This window comes from Pan troglodytes, chromosome 6, assembly GCF_028858775.2.
Source record: "Pan troglodytes isolate AG18354 chromosome 6, NHGRI_mPanTro3-v2.0_pri, whole genome shotgun sequence".
Classification (NCBI taxonomy): Eukaryota; Metazoa; Chordata; class Mammalia; order Primates; family Hominidae; genus Pan; species Pan troglodytes.
In genome coordinates, this window is record NC_072404.2 from 42,285,698 (window position 1) to 42,300,725 (window position 15,028).

Sequence of the window (15,028 nt, forward strand, 5' to 3'; positions counted from 1 at the left end):
CAATGTTAATGAATCCACTGTATATTAAATACGGTGTCTTTTGAACAAAAGCCACACGGAAAACAAAGTTATATATTGATTGGTTGGTGAAAATGTTGAGACTGCAGGCTCACAGGAACCTAGCCTTGTACTTCCCCTAAGGACAATGGTTCAGCATGTGCTAATTCAGTGTTCATGGCAACTTTATAGAACATAACTGCTACAAAAAATAAGCAGCAACAGTAACTGCAACAACTGCAATGTGATGTGAAAATATTTGTGACAAGGACTAATTCAGCTGTGTTTTGTTACCTACATTCATTATGAAAGGAAATGCTAAATTTTAGCATTAGCATTTAGAAGACAGTGAAGACTTATTTTTTTTCCCATTCAAGTTTACAGGCACTATTAATTCTGGGGATCCCTAAGGACCCTAGTTAAGAAAATTTTCTCAGTTGGATTAAATCAGTGACAGAGCAGGGAGGGATTGGGAAGCTGGTGCGGATTCTGGGGAGATTCAGGTCCGGTCACATTGTGTATCAATACAAGTCCCATATAGAGATTTTTAGCTGATCTGCTTTTTCTGGGGGGCTGACTTTATTTTTGTCACCAGGGCCTGAACCCAAAAGGCTCAGCATGAAATGAAAAATGCTCATGGTGGGTGGAAATAGAAATTTTGGTAATTACTCATGTGGCAAATAGTGAGCTCTATTTCAATAGTGAAGGGCAAGACAGGTCTCTCCTCTGATAACAGGAGAGAGTATCTGTTTCTTTTTTTTTTTTTTTTTTGAGACAAGGTCTTATTCTATCCCCCAGGCTGGAGTGCAGCGGTGCAGTCTGGGCTCACTGCCTCGACCTCCTGCTGGGCTCAAGTGATCTTCCCAAGCAGCTAGGACTGCAGGTGTGTGCCACCACACCCAGCTAATTTTTTTTTTTTTTTTTTTTTTTTTGTAGAGACAGGGTTTCACCATGTTGCCCAGGCTGGTCTTGAACTCCTGAGCTCAAGTGACCCTCCCACCTCTGTCTCCCAAAGTGCTGGAATTATAGGTGTGAGCCACAGTGCTCGGCTGGGAGACAGAAATTATAATAGAGTTTTGGGGTATTTAGATGAAGATCACATAGGAGCCCCAAGTCCCCTCACCAAGTGTGCCCAGGGAAGAAGGCGCCTCTGATGGCTTTTCTTTCTCACTCTTCTCACTGTGATGAGCGAGGAGCGTGATTCAATGGGTCTAATTCAAATGTGTCAAAAAAGAGGCTGCTGATTTTACTTTCAAATAGCAAGAAATAACTGTGACCTGGAGAGCAACACTAACTTCTCATTCATTCATTCATTCAGTGCTGTTTCTTGTGCGTCTGCAGTGGTCAGGCATTGTGTTGGGGGTTGGACGCAAGAGTACAAGTGACCAGCCAGGTACCCATCTCATGGAGCCTGCAGTTCAGGTTCCGGTGCTTTTTTCCACGGCCCCTCCAGGAATGGGGAGATGGGGAGGGCAGCATGCCAACCCAGGAAAGCCCTTCAGGTGCCTGTCAGTGGACAATCCTCAGACACCATCATTCTGGAAAACTCAAGGCTGAAGACAGTAGCTCAAGGGGCACCTGTGCAGCAATACGGGATAGGTGCTGTTATAAGAAGTACGCAAAGCACAGGGACGGCATTCTCAAGCCAGAGAGAAAGACTTGGTCAAATCTCAAAGAAGAAACGTGTCTGGAGCATAGAAAATGCAGGCAGAAGTGAATGAGCCTTGCCCGGGCACCTGATCCAGGGCAGAGGGCCTGACCTCAGACTCCAGTTTTGCAGGCAATAGTGGTATTTAGTAATGATTTCCATGTGGTATTTATTTGCAGTATTTGTGTTTTCTGAAAAAGTGAGATGGGGTCAATGTCCTCTTCCACCCCTCAGTTCCTTGGTGCTGTGCCTCAGAGTAAGGTCAAAGCTCAGGATTTGGGTACCTTTGTTTTCCCACCTGAGCCCATTCAAAAGATGGAACTGGTTAGATGTTAGGTGATTCCCCAAGGTTGTGAGTGGTCAGGCCTAAGAGAATTTAAACAGTCTTTTTTAGAGGGGTGGGAAGTGACAGGTTCAGAGAAGACATATAGGGTGGGAGAAGGGAGGTAGTCAGGCCGGGGGACCCTCCCTTTACTCTGGAGTCTTCCTGTACAGATTAAATAAGTGTACTTTGGGTATCTATCACCTTAAATATTTGTCTTTTCTTTATGCTAGAAACATTCAAATTATTTTCTTCTAGCAATTTGAAATGAAATGTACAATAGCATTTAGTAAACTATAGTCACCTTACTGATCTGTCAGACACTAGGCCTTATTTCTTTTATCTAACTGTACATTTATACCCACTAATCAACTAATAAAATACTTTAAAGGAAAAAAATTGTATTGTCATTTTTCTGGACTTTGTGAGGTTATATGGCACTTCGTCAACTTTTAAACATTTGTAATTTGTGGTGATTTCTTTCCTCATTCTAAATGTGTATTCAAGTTCATATCTAATTTTGTATTTATAGTTTTGTGTTATGTTTTTCAAGGGGGCCTCATGAAGGCTGCTCTGCCCCCTTGTGTGAGTCCTTGGCAGCTGGCCAGCCGCCTGCATAGGAGGAACCTCAGCTCGCCAGGCCATTTTAAAGAAGTCAGCAACACAGGGGGGATCAGTCCCCTGGCATGCCAAGACCCTGGGTAAATTGCTGAACTTCTCTGGACTTAAGTGTTTTTAGAAACTCCTTTTAGAACAATTAGCTGTAAAGGGCACAGATACTCTCTTGTTTGGAATGGCACCCAAAGCACTTTATTAAAGGTTATTTCAGGAACAGCGGAAGGGTTACTGATCCCAGGAGCACACAGCATTGCACAGTTGTCCAGATATGCTCTTCATTGAGAGAAAGACATTTTGCAAAGATGCTGCTGAAGAAGAGTCCTTTGGGCCTGTGACGTGGCAGCCCCCATAGGGTTTGTGGAATGAGTTTACCCAAGCCTCTGCCTCCCTGTGCTCCCCAGGGATGCGTGCTCCTGAGAGGCTCAGTGCCCGCCTTGGTCTCCAAACACCTGTTTAATCTGGGGGTTGAACGGATTCTCCTTTCCCAGGATTTGGGGCCACTGGAGCTGCACCTTTTTCCAGAAATGATCCGCCAACAACAGCAAAGCCACCTGTGAGAGAGAACCCAAAGGATGAAGAAAAGGGAAATTAGGACAAATCACTTACCAACAAGATTTCCCACGTGCTTTCTGCCAGAGACAGCCTCTAGGATGGCCCCATGACTCCCACCCCTATGTCTCTGTATAACCTCCTTCCCTTGCTGGCGGTGGGGCCTATCACTTGCTTCTAACAGAGGAAGTGTGGCCGTGGTGAGGAGACGCTGCTTCAGCGATGGTGTCACATTGTGTGAGGCTTGGCCTTGCTAGTGACTGGCTTCGGAGGCTCTCCTTTCTGGGCTGGAGCTGAGGGTGACCCAGTTGCCATCCAGCCTGAAGCTGGTTCCTCAGTCCTGCAGCCTCAACGGGAATGAATCTGCCAACAGCCTGAGTGAGTTTGAAAGCAGTTCTTCCCCAGATGAGTCCCCAGATGAGAACATGGCCTGGATGCCATGCCTTGATTTTGGTTTGTGAGACCCTAAGCAGAGGACCCAGTTAAGCTGTGACCCACAGAAACTGTGAGATCCTAAGTGTGTATTGTGTTAAGCTGCTAAGTGTATGGAATTTGTTTTTTCAGTAATAGATTAAAAATTCACTTTCTCAGAAATCCACTTATTCATTTATCTGTGGACAGCTAGCATTTACTGCAGGCCTAAGGCTTGGGTTTTAGAGATGAACGTGGTGTGTTCTTCCTTCCAGAAAGTCTCAGCCTAGTAAGGTAACCAGACATGCAAAATGACACCACCAAGCCCACAGGGACTGGAAAGGGAAGAGGTGTCACTTCTGTCTGGTGGGGGAAGGGGTGGGATCTCTCTGAAGTAGGTGGCGGCTGAGATGAATTTTCTAGGAGTTCCCTAGATGGATGATGTGGGGAAACTGCAATGGTAGAGGACACGGCATGTGCAAAGGCTCAGAGCTGTGGGAGAGAATGGCATGTTTGTGGAACTACAGGTGCCTGGGAGTGGAGGCTGGCTGGGTCCCTGACTGGGTTGGGGGTGGGATCCTGGCAGGCTGTGAGGGCAGGGAGTCTGGCTGAAGTGCCAGAGAGGAATCCTTAGCTTAATACACAGCAGGCTCGACTCTGGCTCTCCCAGCCTGAGGCTTACTCTCTGGTTCTGCTGTCGCATGTCAGGTTTCCCTTTATCCATGATGTTAGCTGGGTCCATTCTTGGTTGTCCAGTGTCTGGCTTGTCATTAATATGCCTTTGAGGAGGATGCTGTTTCTCTGCAAACAATGCCCTCATTTAGCACATGGGACCTGGCCAGGCCGGCAGTCTCCAGATGGCTCCATCTCAGCAGTGGTTTTCAATGCTGAGCAATGAGAAATGTGATTGCTGAAGGCCTGCCAGAGGGGAATACATTGTTCGGGAAGGACGCTCAGGGATATCCCTGACTTTTCCCCACAGGGCAGCTCACAGTCCCCTTCCTAATAGGCAGCGTAGCCAACTCCCTCTCTGGGCCCAGCCCTCTCATCTGGACATTGAGTGGGTGACAGAAAGTGATCCAAAGTCCTTTCTGTGTCTGACTGTTTGTGAGATTTTAGTAGTTAGAGAAAACCAGGACTGATCCAGTCACTGCATAAAGTCCCCAGCATTTTAATGTGTTCTGAGCCTTCTAAGGTGGACACGAACTTCACTCATCCCGCTGCGTAATCTCGGTCATGTCCATGCAGTGTCTCCCCCACCGCATAACACACAGAGACCACACACACATACACCACACCCCTCACAATCCCACACCACACACACATAATCACACACCCCCCCACACACACCACACACCACACCCCTCACAACCCCACACCACACACACAAACATCACACATACCCCCCACACACCACACACAAACACCACACACACACCACACACCACACCCCTCACAACCCCACACCACACACACATACATCACACACACCCCCACACTACACACACACCACACACACACTATACCCCACACCCCTCACAACCCCACACCACACACACATACATCACACACACCCCCACACACCACACACAAACACCACACACACCACACACCACACCCCTCACAACCCCACACCACACACACATACATCACACACACCCTCACACTACACACACACCACACGCCACACCCCTCACAACCGCACACCACACACACATAATCACCCCCACACACACACCACACACACCACACCCCTCACAACCCCACACCACACACACAAACATCACACACACCCCCCCACACCACACACAAACACCACACACACACCACACACCACACCCCTCACAACCCCACACCACACACATACATCACAAACACACCCCCAAACACCACACACAAACACCACACACACCACACCCTTCACAACCCCACACCACACACACATAATCACACACCCCCCACACACACCACACACATACCACACCCCTCATAACCCCACACCACACACATAATCACACACACACTACACACCAACACCAAACACACACCACACCCCTCACAACCCCACACCACACACAATCACACACCCCCCACACACACCACACACCAACACCACACACACACCACACACCACACCCTTCACAACCCCACACCTCACACACATACATCACACACCCACCACCACACACCACACCCCTCACAACCCCACACCACACACACATACATCACACACCCCCCACATACAGAAACACCACACATACCACACACCATGCACACCACACCCCTCACAACCCCACACCACACACACATATACATCACACACACCCCCACATCCCACACACAGCACACACAGAAACACTACACACACCACACATCACACATACATACACCACACCCCTCACAACCCCATACAACACATAAATACTTCACACACACACACACCACACACTACACATACCACACGCCACATACACATCATACACACACCACACAGATACATCACACACCACACACACATACACCACACACATCTCACACACACACACCACACACCCCATACCACACATACATACATCCCTCTTATATACACACATACATCCTACACACACCCCACACACACCTCACACAGATACCACCACATGCACACTCACCACATACACATATAACATACACACACAACCCTTACCGTACACACACACTATACACACCACACACACCCCTACACCCCCTATACCCCCCACATCACACACACACACACACCACACACACAAATGCCACACATACCTCACCCCACACACCCCCACAGAAAGAGCACACAGATACCCCCCCACACACAGAAAGACCACACAGATACCACACACACCCCCATAGAAAGCGCACAGATACCACACACACACACAGAAAGCACACAGATACCACACACACCCCCACAGAAAGCACACAGATACCACACACACCCCCCCCACAGAAAGCACACAGATACCACACACACCCCCACAGAAAGCACACAGATACCACACACACCCCCACAGAAAGCACGCAGATACCACACACACACACACACAGAAAGCACACAGATACCACACACACACACACAGAACACAGATACCACACACACACACACACACAGAAAGCGCACAGATACCCCCCCCACACACAGAAAGCACACAGATACCACACACACACACACACACACACAGAAAGCGCACACAGCATTCACACCCCACATATACTTCTTTGCACTTAAAAGCAGGAGCACGTCAAAGGCTGCCTGCGAAGCTGGCCAGTGCTCCAGGGAGGGCCGGATCATCTCTCACACAAAGCGATCAGGACCTTTGAAGACAGAGGCCCGGGCTTGTGGCTGTTTTCCTGCCATTTCTCAACAAAGGAGGCTGCTGCCAGGTCTGTGGAAAATTACTGGTTCTTCTTTTTTGTGTTATTGGCTTTCAACTTGATACACCCAAGCTCTTTCTAACAATTATGTGGTACCAAGGCATTTATTTCCCTATCTATGTTAATAAGGGAGGAGACAGGGTGAGGGCAAGAAGAGGGAAACGAAAATGAAAGAGCTCAGATATGAGCATTTGGTAACTGTTTGGTTTGAACGCAATTAGTTGGTTGTCACTCTAATAAGGAATAAAATATTTATGAGCAGGCATTGAGAAAATATTGGGTCTGAAATGAGACTGGCATGCTTATCACTAAACTAGAGACTTGTGATAAAATGATCCACTGTAATCATTCATTCATTTGACAAATATTTACTGAGCATCTACTGTGGGTTTCTCATACCGCAACTTCCTGTTATAACTTCCATGAGGCGCTGCACAGGGCAGGGCACAGCTACCCTTTCCTCTCTTTATCCAAGTTAGTCTTTCTTTCTTTCTCTTCCTTTCTTTCTTTCTCTCTCTCTCTCTCTTTCTTTCTGTCTCTCTCTCTCTCTCTTTCTTTCTTTCTTTCCTTTCTTCTTTTGAGACAGGATTTTGCTCTGCCACTCAGGCTGGAGTGCAGTGGCCAGATCCCGGCTCACCGGAAGCTCCGCCTCCCAGGTTCAAGCAATTCTCTTGCTTCAGCCTCCCCAACAGATATTCTTTTATGCTTCTCTATTCATAGTCTAAAATATTAAAGCAAAACCTGTTCATTCTAGAAGAACTGAAAACCCACTTAAGCAAAAAGAGAAAAACACAATTAAAGTCATCTGTAATTAAAATAGAGGCAGCCTCTGTTAACATGGGGTGTAGAGCCTTTCTGACTTTATATCTTTTTTTTTTTTTTTTGAGATGGAATCTCACTCTATCACCTAGGCTGGAGTGTAGTGGCGTGATCTCGGCTCACTGTAACCTCCGCCTCCCAGGTTCAAGTGATTCTCCTGCCTCAGCCTCCTGAGTAGCTGGGATTACAGGCACATGCCACCACGCCTGGCTAATTTTTGTATTTTTAGTAGAGATGGGGTTTCACCATTATGGCCAGGATGGTCTCGAACTCCTAGCCTCAGGTGATCTGCCCGCCTCGACCACCCAAAGTGCTAGGATTACAGATGTGATCCACTAGGCCTGGCCCTGATTTTATATCTGAACACACACACACACCCACACACACCCACACACACACACACCCACGCACACACTGGATTCCTCTTGAATATCATTTTGTAATCTGCTCTTATTGAAGTCGAATTTAGACACAGTAAAATGAACTCTCTTTGGTAAACAGTGCCATGAGTTTGACAAATGCATACAGTTGAGTCATTGCTCCTATAATCTGTAGTCTTATCGTATATACTTTGCTGTACATTATAAACATATTTCTGTGTCACTAAAGGTAGATCTCTTTTTTTGGTTTTGTTTCGTTTGTTGTTATTGTTGTTGTTTTTGAGATGAAGTCTTGCTCTGTTGCCCAAGCTGGAATGCAGTGACGCGATCTTGGCTCACTGCAACCTCCGCCTCCCAAGTTCAAGGAATTCTCCTGCCTCAGCCTCCTGAGTAGCTGGGACTACAGGCATGCGCCACCACGCCTGGCTAATTTTTGTGTTTTTAGTAGATGGGGTAATTCAGTGCATGGTATGCCATCAGATGGATGCAAGCTAATTCATTTTACCAGCGGAAAATTTTATCATATACCCTCCACCCCAATATTTGTCCTCAGGACGGGAGGATGGAGACACCCTCCTCCTGCCAGTTCACACAACCTTGGCAGCTCAGGAGGTCATCGGCTGCCCTACTAAGCATGTGTGTGGAATAAAATCTATTCTAGATGAATGCTAGGGAATGGGTGCTCTGATTAAGTGGGATCTTCTGGTTAATAGAGGTTCTTTTCCAGGTATTTTCCTTTGTAGTTGAACATCTTTCAGAGCCCACTTTCTTGTTCAGTTGCGTATAAATACATCCAATGTATTAAAACAGTAAAGCCAGAAGCGGTTTCAGAGTTCATCAAGTTAGCTTCTTGTAATACAGCATGATGCTTTATTCAATCACCCGATGATCTGGAATCATGCTGGGCCATCCTTACACTGGCCTGGGACCGCTGTGGAGAATGTGGGAAGAGAGTGGGCAGGATCTATACTGACTCCAGGATGCACTTGACTTTGATTCCTTGAATAAAATCTCTGATAAGAACTTGCCTTGCTGTCCTGTAACTCTGTGTTTGGTCATTTAAAAAAATCTTTTTAAAATACAACTTTTCCTTTTGTTTTTCTCTGTCTCTCTGGACTGGTTCCCTACCAAATCACCCTCCACGCCGCTACTACAGGCATCTTTTTAGGACACAAGTTGGGCTATTTCTTTCTTGCTTGAGAACATCCAGTGGCTCCCCATGTCCCTCAGGATCAAGGTGAAGCCCCAGACATATGTTCCATGATCTGGTTCCTTAATACGCGGTAGATTTCTCCGTCTGTCAACTCCACAGTCATACTCTCTGGCCGCACTGAGCGCTTTTATTTCCTCCAACATGCCACGCTTTCTTTCATATTCAGGTCTTTGCCCATGCAGTTGCCTCTGCTCAGAATACTTCCTGCAACCCCTCTTCGCTTCCCTTCACTCTACTAGCTCATGGTCTTAGTTCTGACATCACCTCCTCTGAAAACATTTTTGTTTTTTTGAGATGGAGTTTCGCTCTTGTTGCCCAGGCTGGAGTACAATGGCATGATCTCAGCTCATTGCAACCTCTGCTTCCTGGATTCAAGCGATTCTCCTGCCTCAGCCTCCTGAGTAGCTGGGATTACAGGCATGTGCCGCCACGCCCAGCTAATTTTGTATTTTTAGTAGAGATGGGGTTTCTCCATGTTGGTCAGGCTGGTCTAGAACTCCCGACCTTAGGTGATCCACTCACCTTGGCCTCCCAAAGTGCTGGGATTACAGGCGTGAGCCACCACACCTGGCCTGAAAACATTTTTGGACACCCCTCTCTCTCATCCCACCCCATAATGCTCTGTGGTGTTCTGTACTTGCACAGTTGGAGGCATTTACTACTTTATATTTAATTGTCTGTTTACTCATCATTTTCCTACTCTATACTATAATTTTAAATGGCAGGGCATTTTCTTGTTCACTCTTGAACTCTCACTGCACTTGACACTGGGTAGTCACTCAATAAATAGTTTTGGATGGCACTTTGCCAATCTGGACTTTTCAGCTCAATATACATGATAAATAGGCAGGCTTTAGGCTGGCTATCCATTTTTGGCCACTTTATCACTGGCTACCAACATGTGAACAAGTCTTGCAGGAATAGCATAAGATATAGCACACATTGATTTTCAGCTTTTGACTGTGTTTTCCATAATCAGATATAGGTGAAACTGTTTGAGTACAAGATAGAGGCCCAATTTGACAGACTTTAAACCCCAAAATCATTTTAAAAGTCAGGGACGGAATGGTCATTTGATAGATGGGATAAATATATCCTGGGGGATAAAACAAAGCTGTCTTTGATCCTCCTCTTTTTAGTTTGTTCCTGATACTTTACATGGCCACCTTTTCATATGCCCATTGTTTACAGAATCAGAAGGGTAAGATGCTATTCTGTGCAGAGAATGACAAGAACTACTACCTAATAACTGCTAGAAAGAAGGGGGCCGGGCGCAGTGGCTCACGCCTGTAATCCCAGCACTTTGGGAGGCTGAGGCGGGCAGCTCACCTGAGGGTGGGAGTTCGAGACCAGCCTGACCAACATGGAGAAGCCCCGTCTCTACTAAAAATACAAAATTAGCCAGGCGTGGTGGCGCATGCCTGTAATCCCAGCTACTCAGGAAGCTGAGGCAGGAGAATCACTTGAACCCAGGAAGCGGAGGTTGCGGTGAGCTGAGATCACACCATTGCACTCCGGCCCAGGCAACAAGAGTGAAACTCTGTCTCGAGAAAAAAAAAATAATAGAAAGTAGGGATATATGCAAACTCTTCTAAAACCAAAGACATCATTTTTGGGGGATCAGACCCTGATATTTAACCAGAATCTAGCCAATAATTTTCTTTGATCAACTCATCCAGCTGATACACAGGAAGGTTAGAAATTCTCAGGGCATTATTCTGATTTTTTTGTGTGGCTATTTAAATCCGTGAGGTGGGCATTTAACACTTACTTTAAAATCTGCTCAGCATTTGTGGGACGCCACTTTTACTCATTTGTTGGGGAGTGAGCATCCTTCTATTCTTGTTCCTTTTGAGGTGATTCTTAGCCCTGCCTGTGAGCACTGGCTGAGCCTAGAGTTGGAGGAAGGTGGGCTGTGTTTACCGTCATTCAGGCTCTTGAGGGGACAATCAGCCCTCCTGTGGCCTAGGTCTCGGTGGCCAGCAAGCGAGCATCCCCCAGGCATGCCCCTCAGGTTTGTACCCTTTGGTAGCCACACCATGCTTCCCCCACGCTGGAGCAGAAAGGCTCTAGTGATGCGGTATTGCCTGAGAGTAAATGGCCCATCCCTCCCCACAGAGGAGCAGCTTTCAACATTTTACAAGTGGCAGAACAACTCCCCCACTTCTTTTTCTTCTTCTTCTTAATAAAGAAATGTCGTGAGCAAGTCCAGGACATACAACAGATAAAAGTGGAGCTTCTCTGGTTGAAGCCAGGATAATGGGATGGGAGTGGAGCCGGGAGGGGACAGAGTCCCACCCTCTGGCTCCCCTTGCTTTGTGAAGAGACCAGAGGAGAGCTACTTTACAGAACTGTACTTTGGATCCTTGATGAGAAACAGCTCTTACTGCAGGATACTGCTAAGGACACTGTTCTCCTCCTATACAGCACCCTTTCTAGAAAGACCGTAGAATAAATTTCTCATGGGTCTCACTTCCAAAAAATCCTCGTCATTTTCCTCCTTTTCTTTCTTCCTTTTTTTTTTTTTTTTGGAGTGCTTGATTTATTTTTCTTATATTATGGAAGCTATGGCTTAATGCCCCTTTTAGCATCGCACAGAGCTGCTCTTCTGGCAGTTTCTCAGGAATGCCCTGCACATATTTTATGAATTATAGAAATTAAATCAGGAATCCAGGTATAATTTCTACTTTATTTCCCTATTGTCCCAAATTTCACTTTGTTTTTATTAAATCTTCCATCCTATACATGTATGTACACTACCTGAAATCCTTTCTGGAACAAAACAGGATAAAAATAAACACATGAATGTGTAAACATAATTAAAAACCAACAAACCATCAAAAAGCCTTCTGCAGCCACCATGTGACTGTGCTTACCTCGTTGGGGTGGAATCCATCCACGGGCTCAATGAGCTGCCAGGGCTGTCCGCCTCTCTTCTGCCACTCCTGTATGACTGCAGGGCACATAACGACAGGGTTACAGACACACTTGCACAAGCAACGGCCAACATCCAAGGACAAGGACGTGAGAGCTGCCCATGCCCTCCCGGGCCCATGTTGACCAAGCCACGGCTGCCTCTGAGCTGCTCTCTTGCACCGGGGGATTTCTGAACAGAAATTATCTTCCCGCTGTGTGTGTGCTTTTTCTAACTCAGGAAGGGAATACGTGAGAGCACTGGATGAACGTGGTTTGTGTAGCAGGGAGGGCAGTAGGAAAAGGTGAGCTCTAAAATATTCAACATCTATTTCAGTACATGTCATTTTTTAGTGGTGCAGTAGGATGGTATTACAGTAGGGAAAAATCCAACATTTTGTTAACATCCCCTTTCATGGGTTGCCATTTGCAGACTCTGCCTGCATGTGTCAAGCACTTGCCTTTAAAAATCATACAGTATGTCAGGAATATAATTACATAAAATTATCTCATCGCCACATTTGGAGGGAGTATGGCTGCAGAAAAAATATTATGAGCCCCAAAATGATGAAAAGCAATGAAACCGTCCTTCAACAGGGGTGAGAGACCAAGAATGTCAGTTGCTCCAAGGCAACAGCACAATTAACTCTACGTCATTCCATCATACAGTCAGTAAGAACTCCTCAAGGAAACTTCAAATCCCTAGAAAGCCTCTGGAGAGCAGCATCTGAGCCAGCTGCTCCCGGCAAAGCTACGCCCTCACTTTCCCAGCGTCCAGTGAGGGGGGCAGGCACAACTAAGATTCCTCCAGTTCTTTATTCTTCATTCCCCAGAAAACTCAAGAACATAGGTCTGTGACCTGTTTCTCCCCTTCTCATCCCAAAGGAAGGACGGAAATTCTGTCAGGGGCTTTGATTGGACAAGACGGGCTGGACTTCCCAGGGCTGGGTCAATACAAGGCTGCTTTTACAATTAGTCCTAATATCCCAGCATGGCATCCCCACTTACTACTCGACCTCCATTCCCCAGGGGCTGAGGATAATGCTGCCCTTCTCAAAGCTCAGGAAAAAAATTCATACTAATGGTTTGGAGTCCTACACACTGAATCGCCAGCCCGTTAGCTTATTCTCTGGCAGAAAGACTGCCTCTGAGCCACAGCATCATATTATGCTTCTGGGTTTTACTAGAGGCTGTTGGAAGAAATAGCTATTGGTAAGTGGCCTTTGCATTTCTTGAAAACTCAGATTGAGGACACTGTTCACTGTGTTATATGGTGTCCGCCACACAGAGTCTCCAGGGAGAAGTTGTGGCGTGCTGGTAAATAGCACTTCTATCTGAAGGAATGGTAGGTACCTGCTCTTCTAATAGGAAGCTCAGAGCTGCATCGATGCTTAAACAGCACTCACTCTCATCAAAGTTTATTTGTTCTGCCAAGCCAGCATGCAGCTTTCAACAATTTCTTTCTTGCCCTTGGCCATAGTGTCTTGTAAAGGCACAGTTTTGGGGAAGCTTGCCTGGCTCAGTCTTCAGTTTGCCTGGCATGTTTTGCCTGTTTTTTTTTTTTTTTTTTTTTTTTGGCATGTCCTTGGAATGCAACCTTCTTCTTGAGGTTCAATTCTAGCTGCCTCACATTTCCCTCTGGACTTGACACTCTGAAGCTCCTGTGGGTTCCAGACTGCCCTGCTGGCTGCGATGCTGGCCCTGCCTGCTCAGGGATGCTATCCAGCCCATCCCCTGCCATTCCCAATCTGAACATCCAACAAATTGCCATCAATGGAGAACCAGCCATCTGGAAAGATTTCTTCAAATGCAGAGAGCCAAGATCACCACCACTGAGCCCTCTCAGTTCTCTTTGTCCTTTTATGGTCTTTGTCCCATCTCTCCTTGCAGTCCCACAGGAGTCTCTCAAACAAAAATCAGCAACGATGCAGAAAGGCCCAGGCCAGGTGAAATGTCAGCCTCCCCATCCCCTCCGTGACTTCAGAGATGACATCATCTCCATTCTACTTGTGCTCCTTTTTGCTTCACCAAAGTTCTTGATTAACGTTTTGTCCCTTTTCCCACTTTTCCCTTTATTTTTATTTGGGTTTCACCTTATGTTGTACAGATGCTAACAGAAGAAAGAAAAGAAAGAATGAAAGACAATCGCAACAGGGTGTTGCACAGACTGAATGTTTGTGTCCCTTTCAAATTCCTGTGTTGAAACCCTAATCCGCAGTATGATGGCATAGGTAATTATTCCGTGAAGATGGAGCCCCCATCATGGAATTCATGCCCATGAATTCACACCCAGCCAGGTGCGGTGGCTCACACCTGTAATCCCAGCACTTTGGGAGGCCTAGGAGGGTTGATCACAAGGTCAGGCATTCGAGACCAGCCTGGCCAACATAGTGAAACCCCATCTCTACTAAAAATACAAAAGAAAACCTAAAAAAAAAAAAACAAAAAAAATTAGCCAGGTGTGGTGGTGGGCACCTATAATCCCAGCTACTTGAGAGGCTGAGGCAGGAGAATTGCTTGAACGTGGGAGGCAGAGGTTATAGTGAGCCAAGATTGCGCCACTGCACTCCAGCCCGGGAGACAGTGTGAGACTCTGTCTCAACAATAAGTAAATTAAAAAATAAATAAATAAAATAAAACGCACCCCAGTGGGCTCGCTCACTTTTTTTTTTAAAACCATGTGAGGATATGATGAGAAGTTGGCAGTTGGCAACACGGAAGGGGACCCTCACCAGAACCTGACCATGCTGGCATCCTAATTTTAA

General features: G+C 46.4%; 1 protein-coding gene across 6 annotated transcripts in view; it reads right to left on the reverse strand.

Annotated features, from left to right (window-relative positions):
- Positions 1 to 2,747: 2,747 nt before the first annotated feature.
- Positions 2,748 to 15,028, reverse strand: part of AOAH (acyloxyacyl hydrolase) — a 225,827-nt gene continuing 213,546 nt past the window's right edge. For 4 of the 6 annotated variants that reach the window (XM_003318259.6, XM_519044.8, XM_063815311.1 and 1 more), the window contains 2 exons: positions 12,227 to 12,303; positions 2,748 to 3,136 (listed from right to left, as the gene is read on the reverse strand). In XM_003318259.6, the coding sequence (XP_003318307.3) occupies positions 3,008 to 3,136; positions 12,227 to 12,303 (206 nt within the window). In that variant the 3' untranslated portion in view covers positions 2,748 to 3,007. Of the gene's footprint in view, positions 3,137 to 4,227; positions 4,464 to 12,226; positions 12,304 to 15,028 lie in introns of those variants that run through there. The other 2 variants (XM_003318258.6, XM_054655549.2) reach the window with 2 other exon arrangements.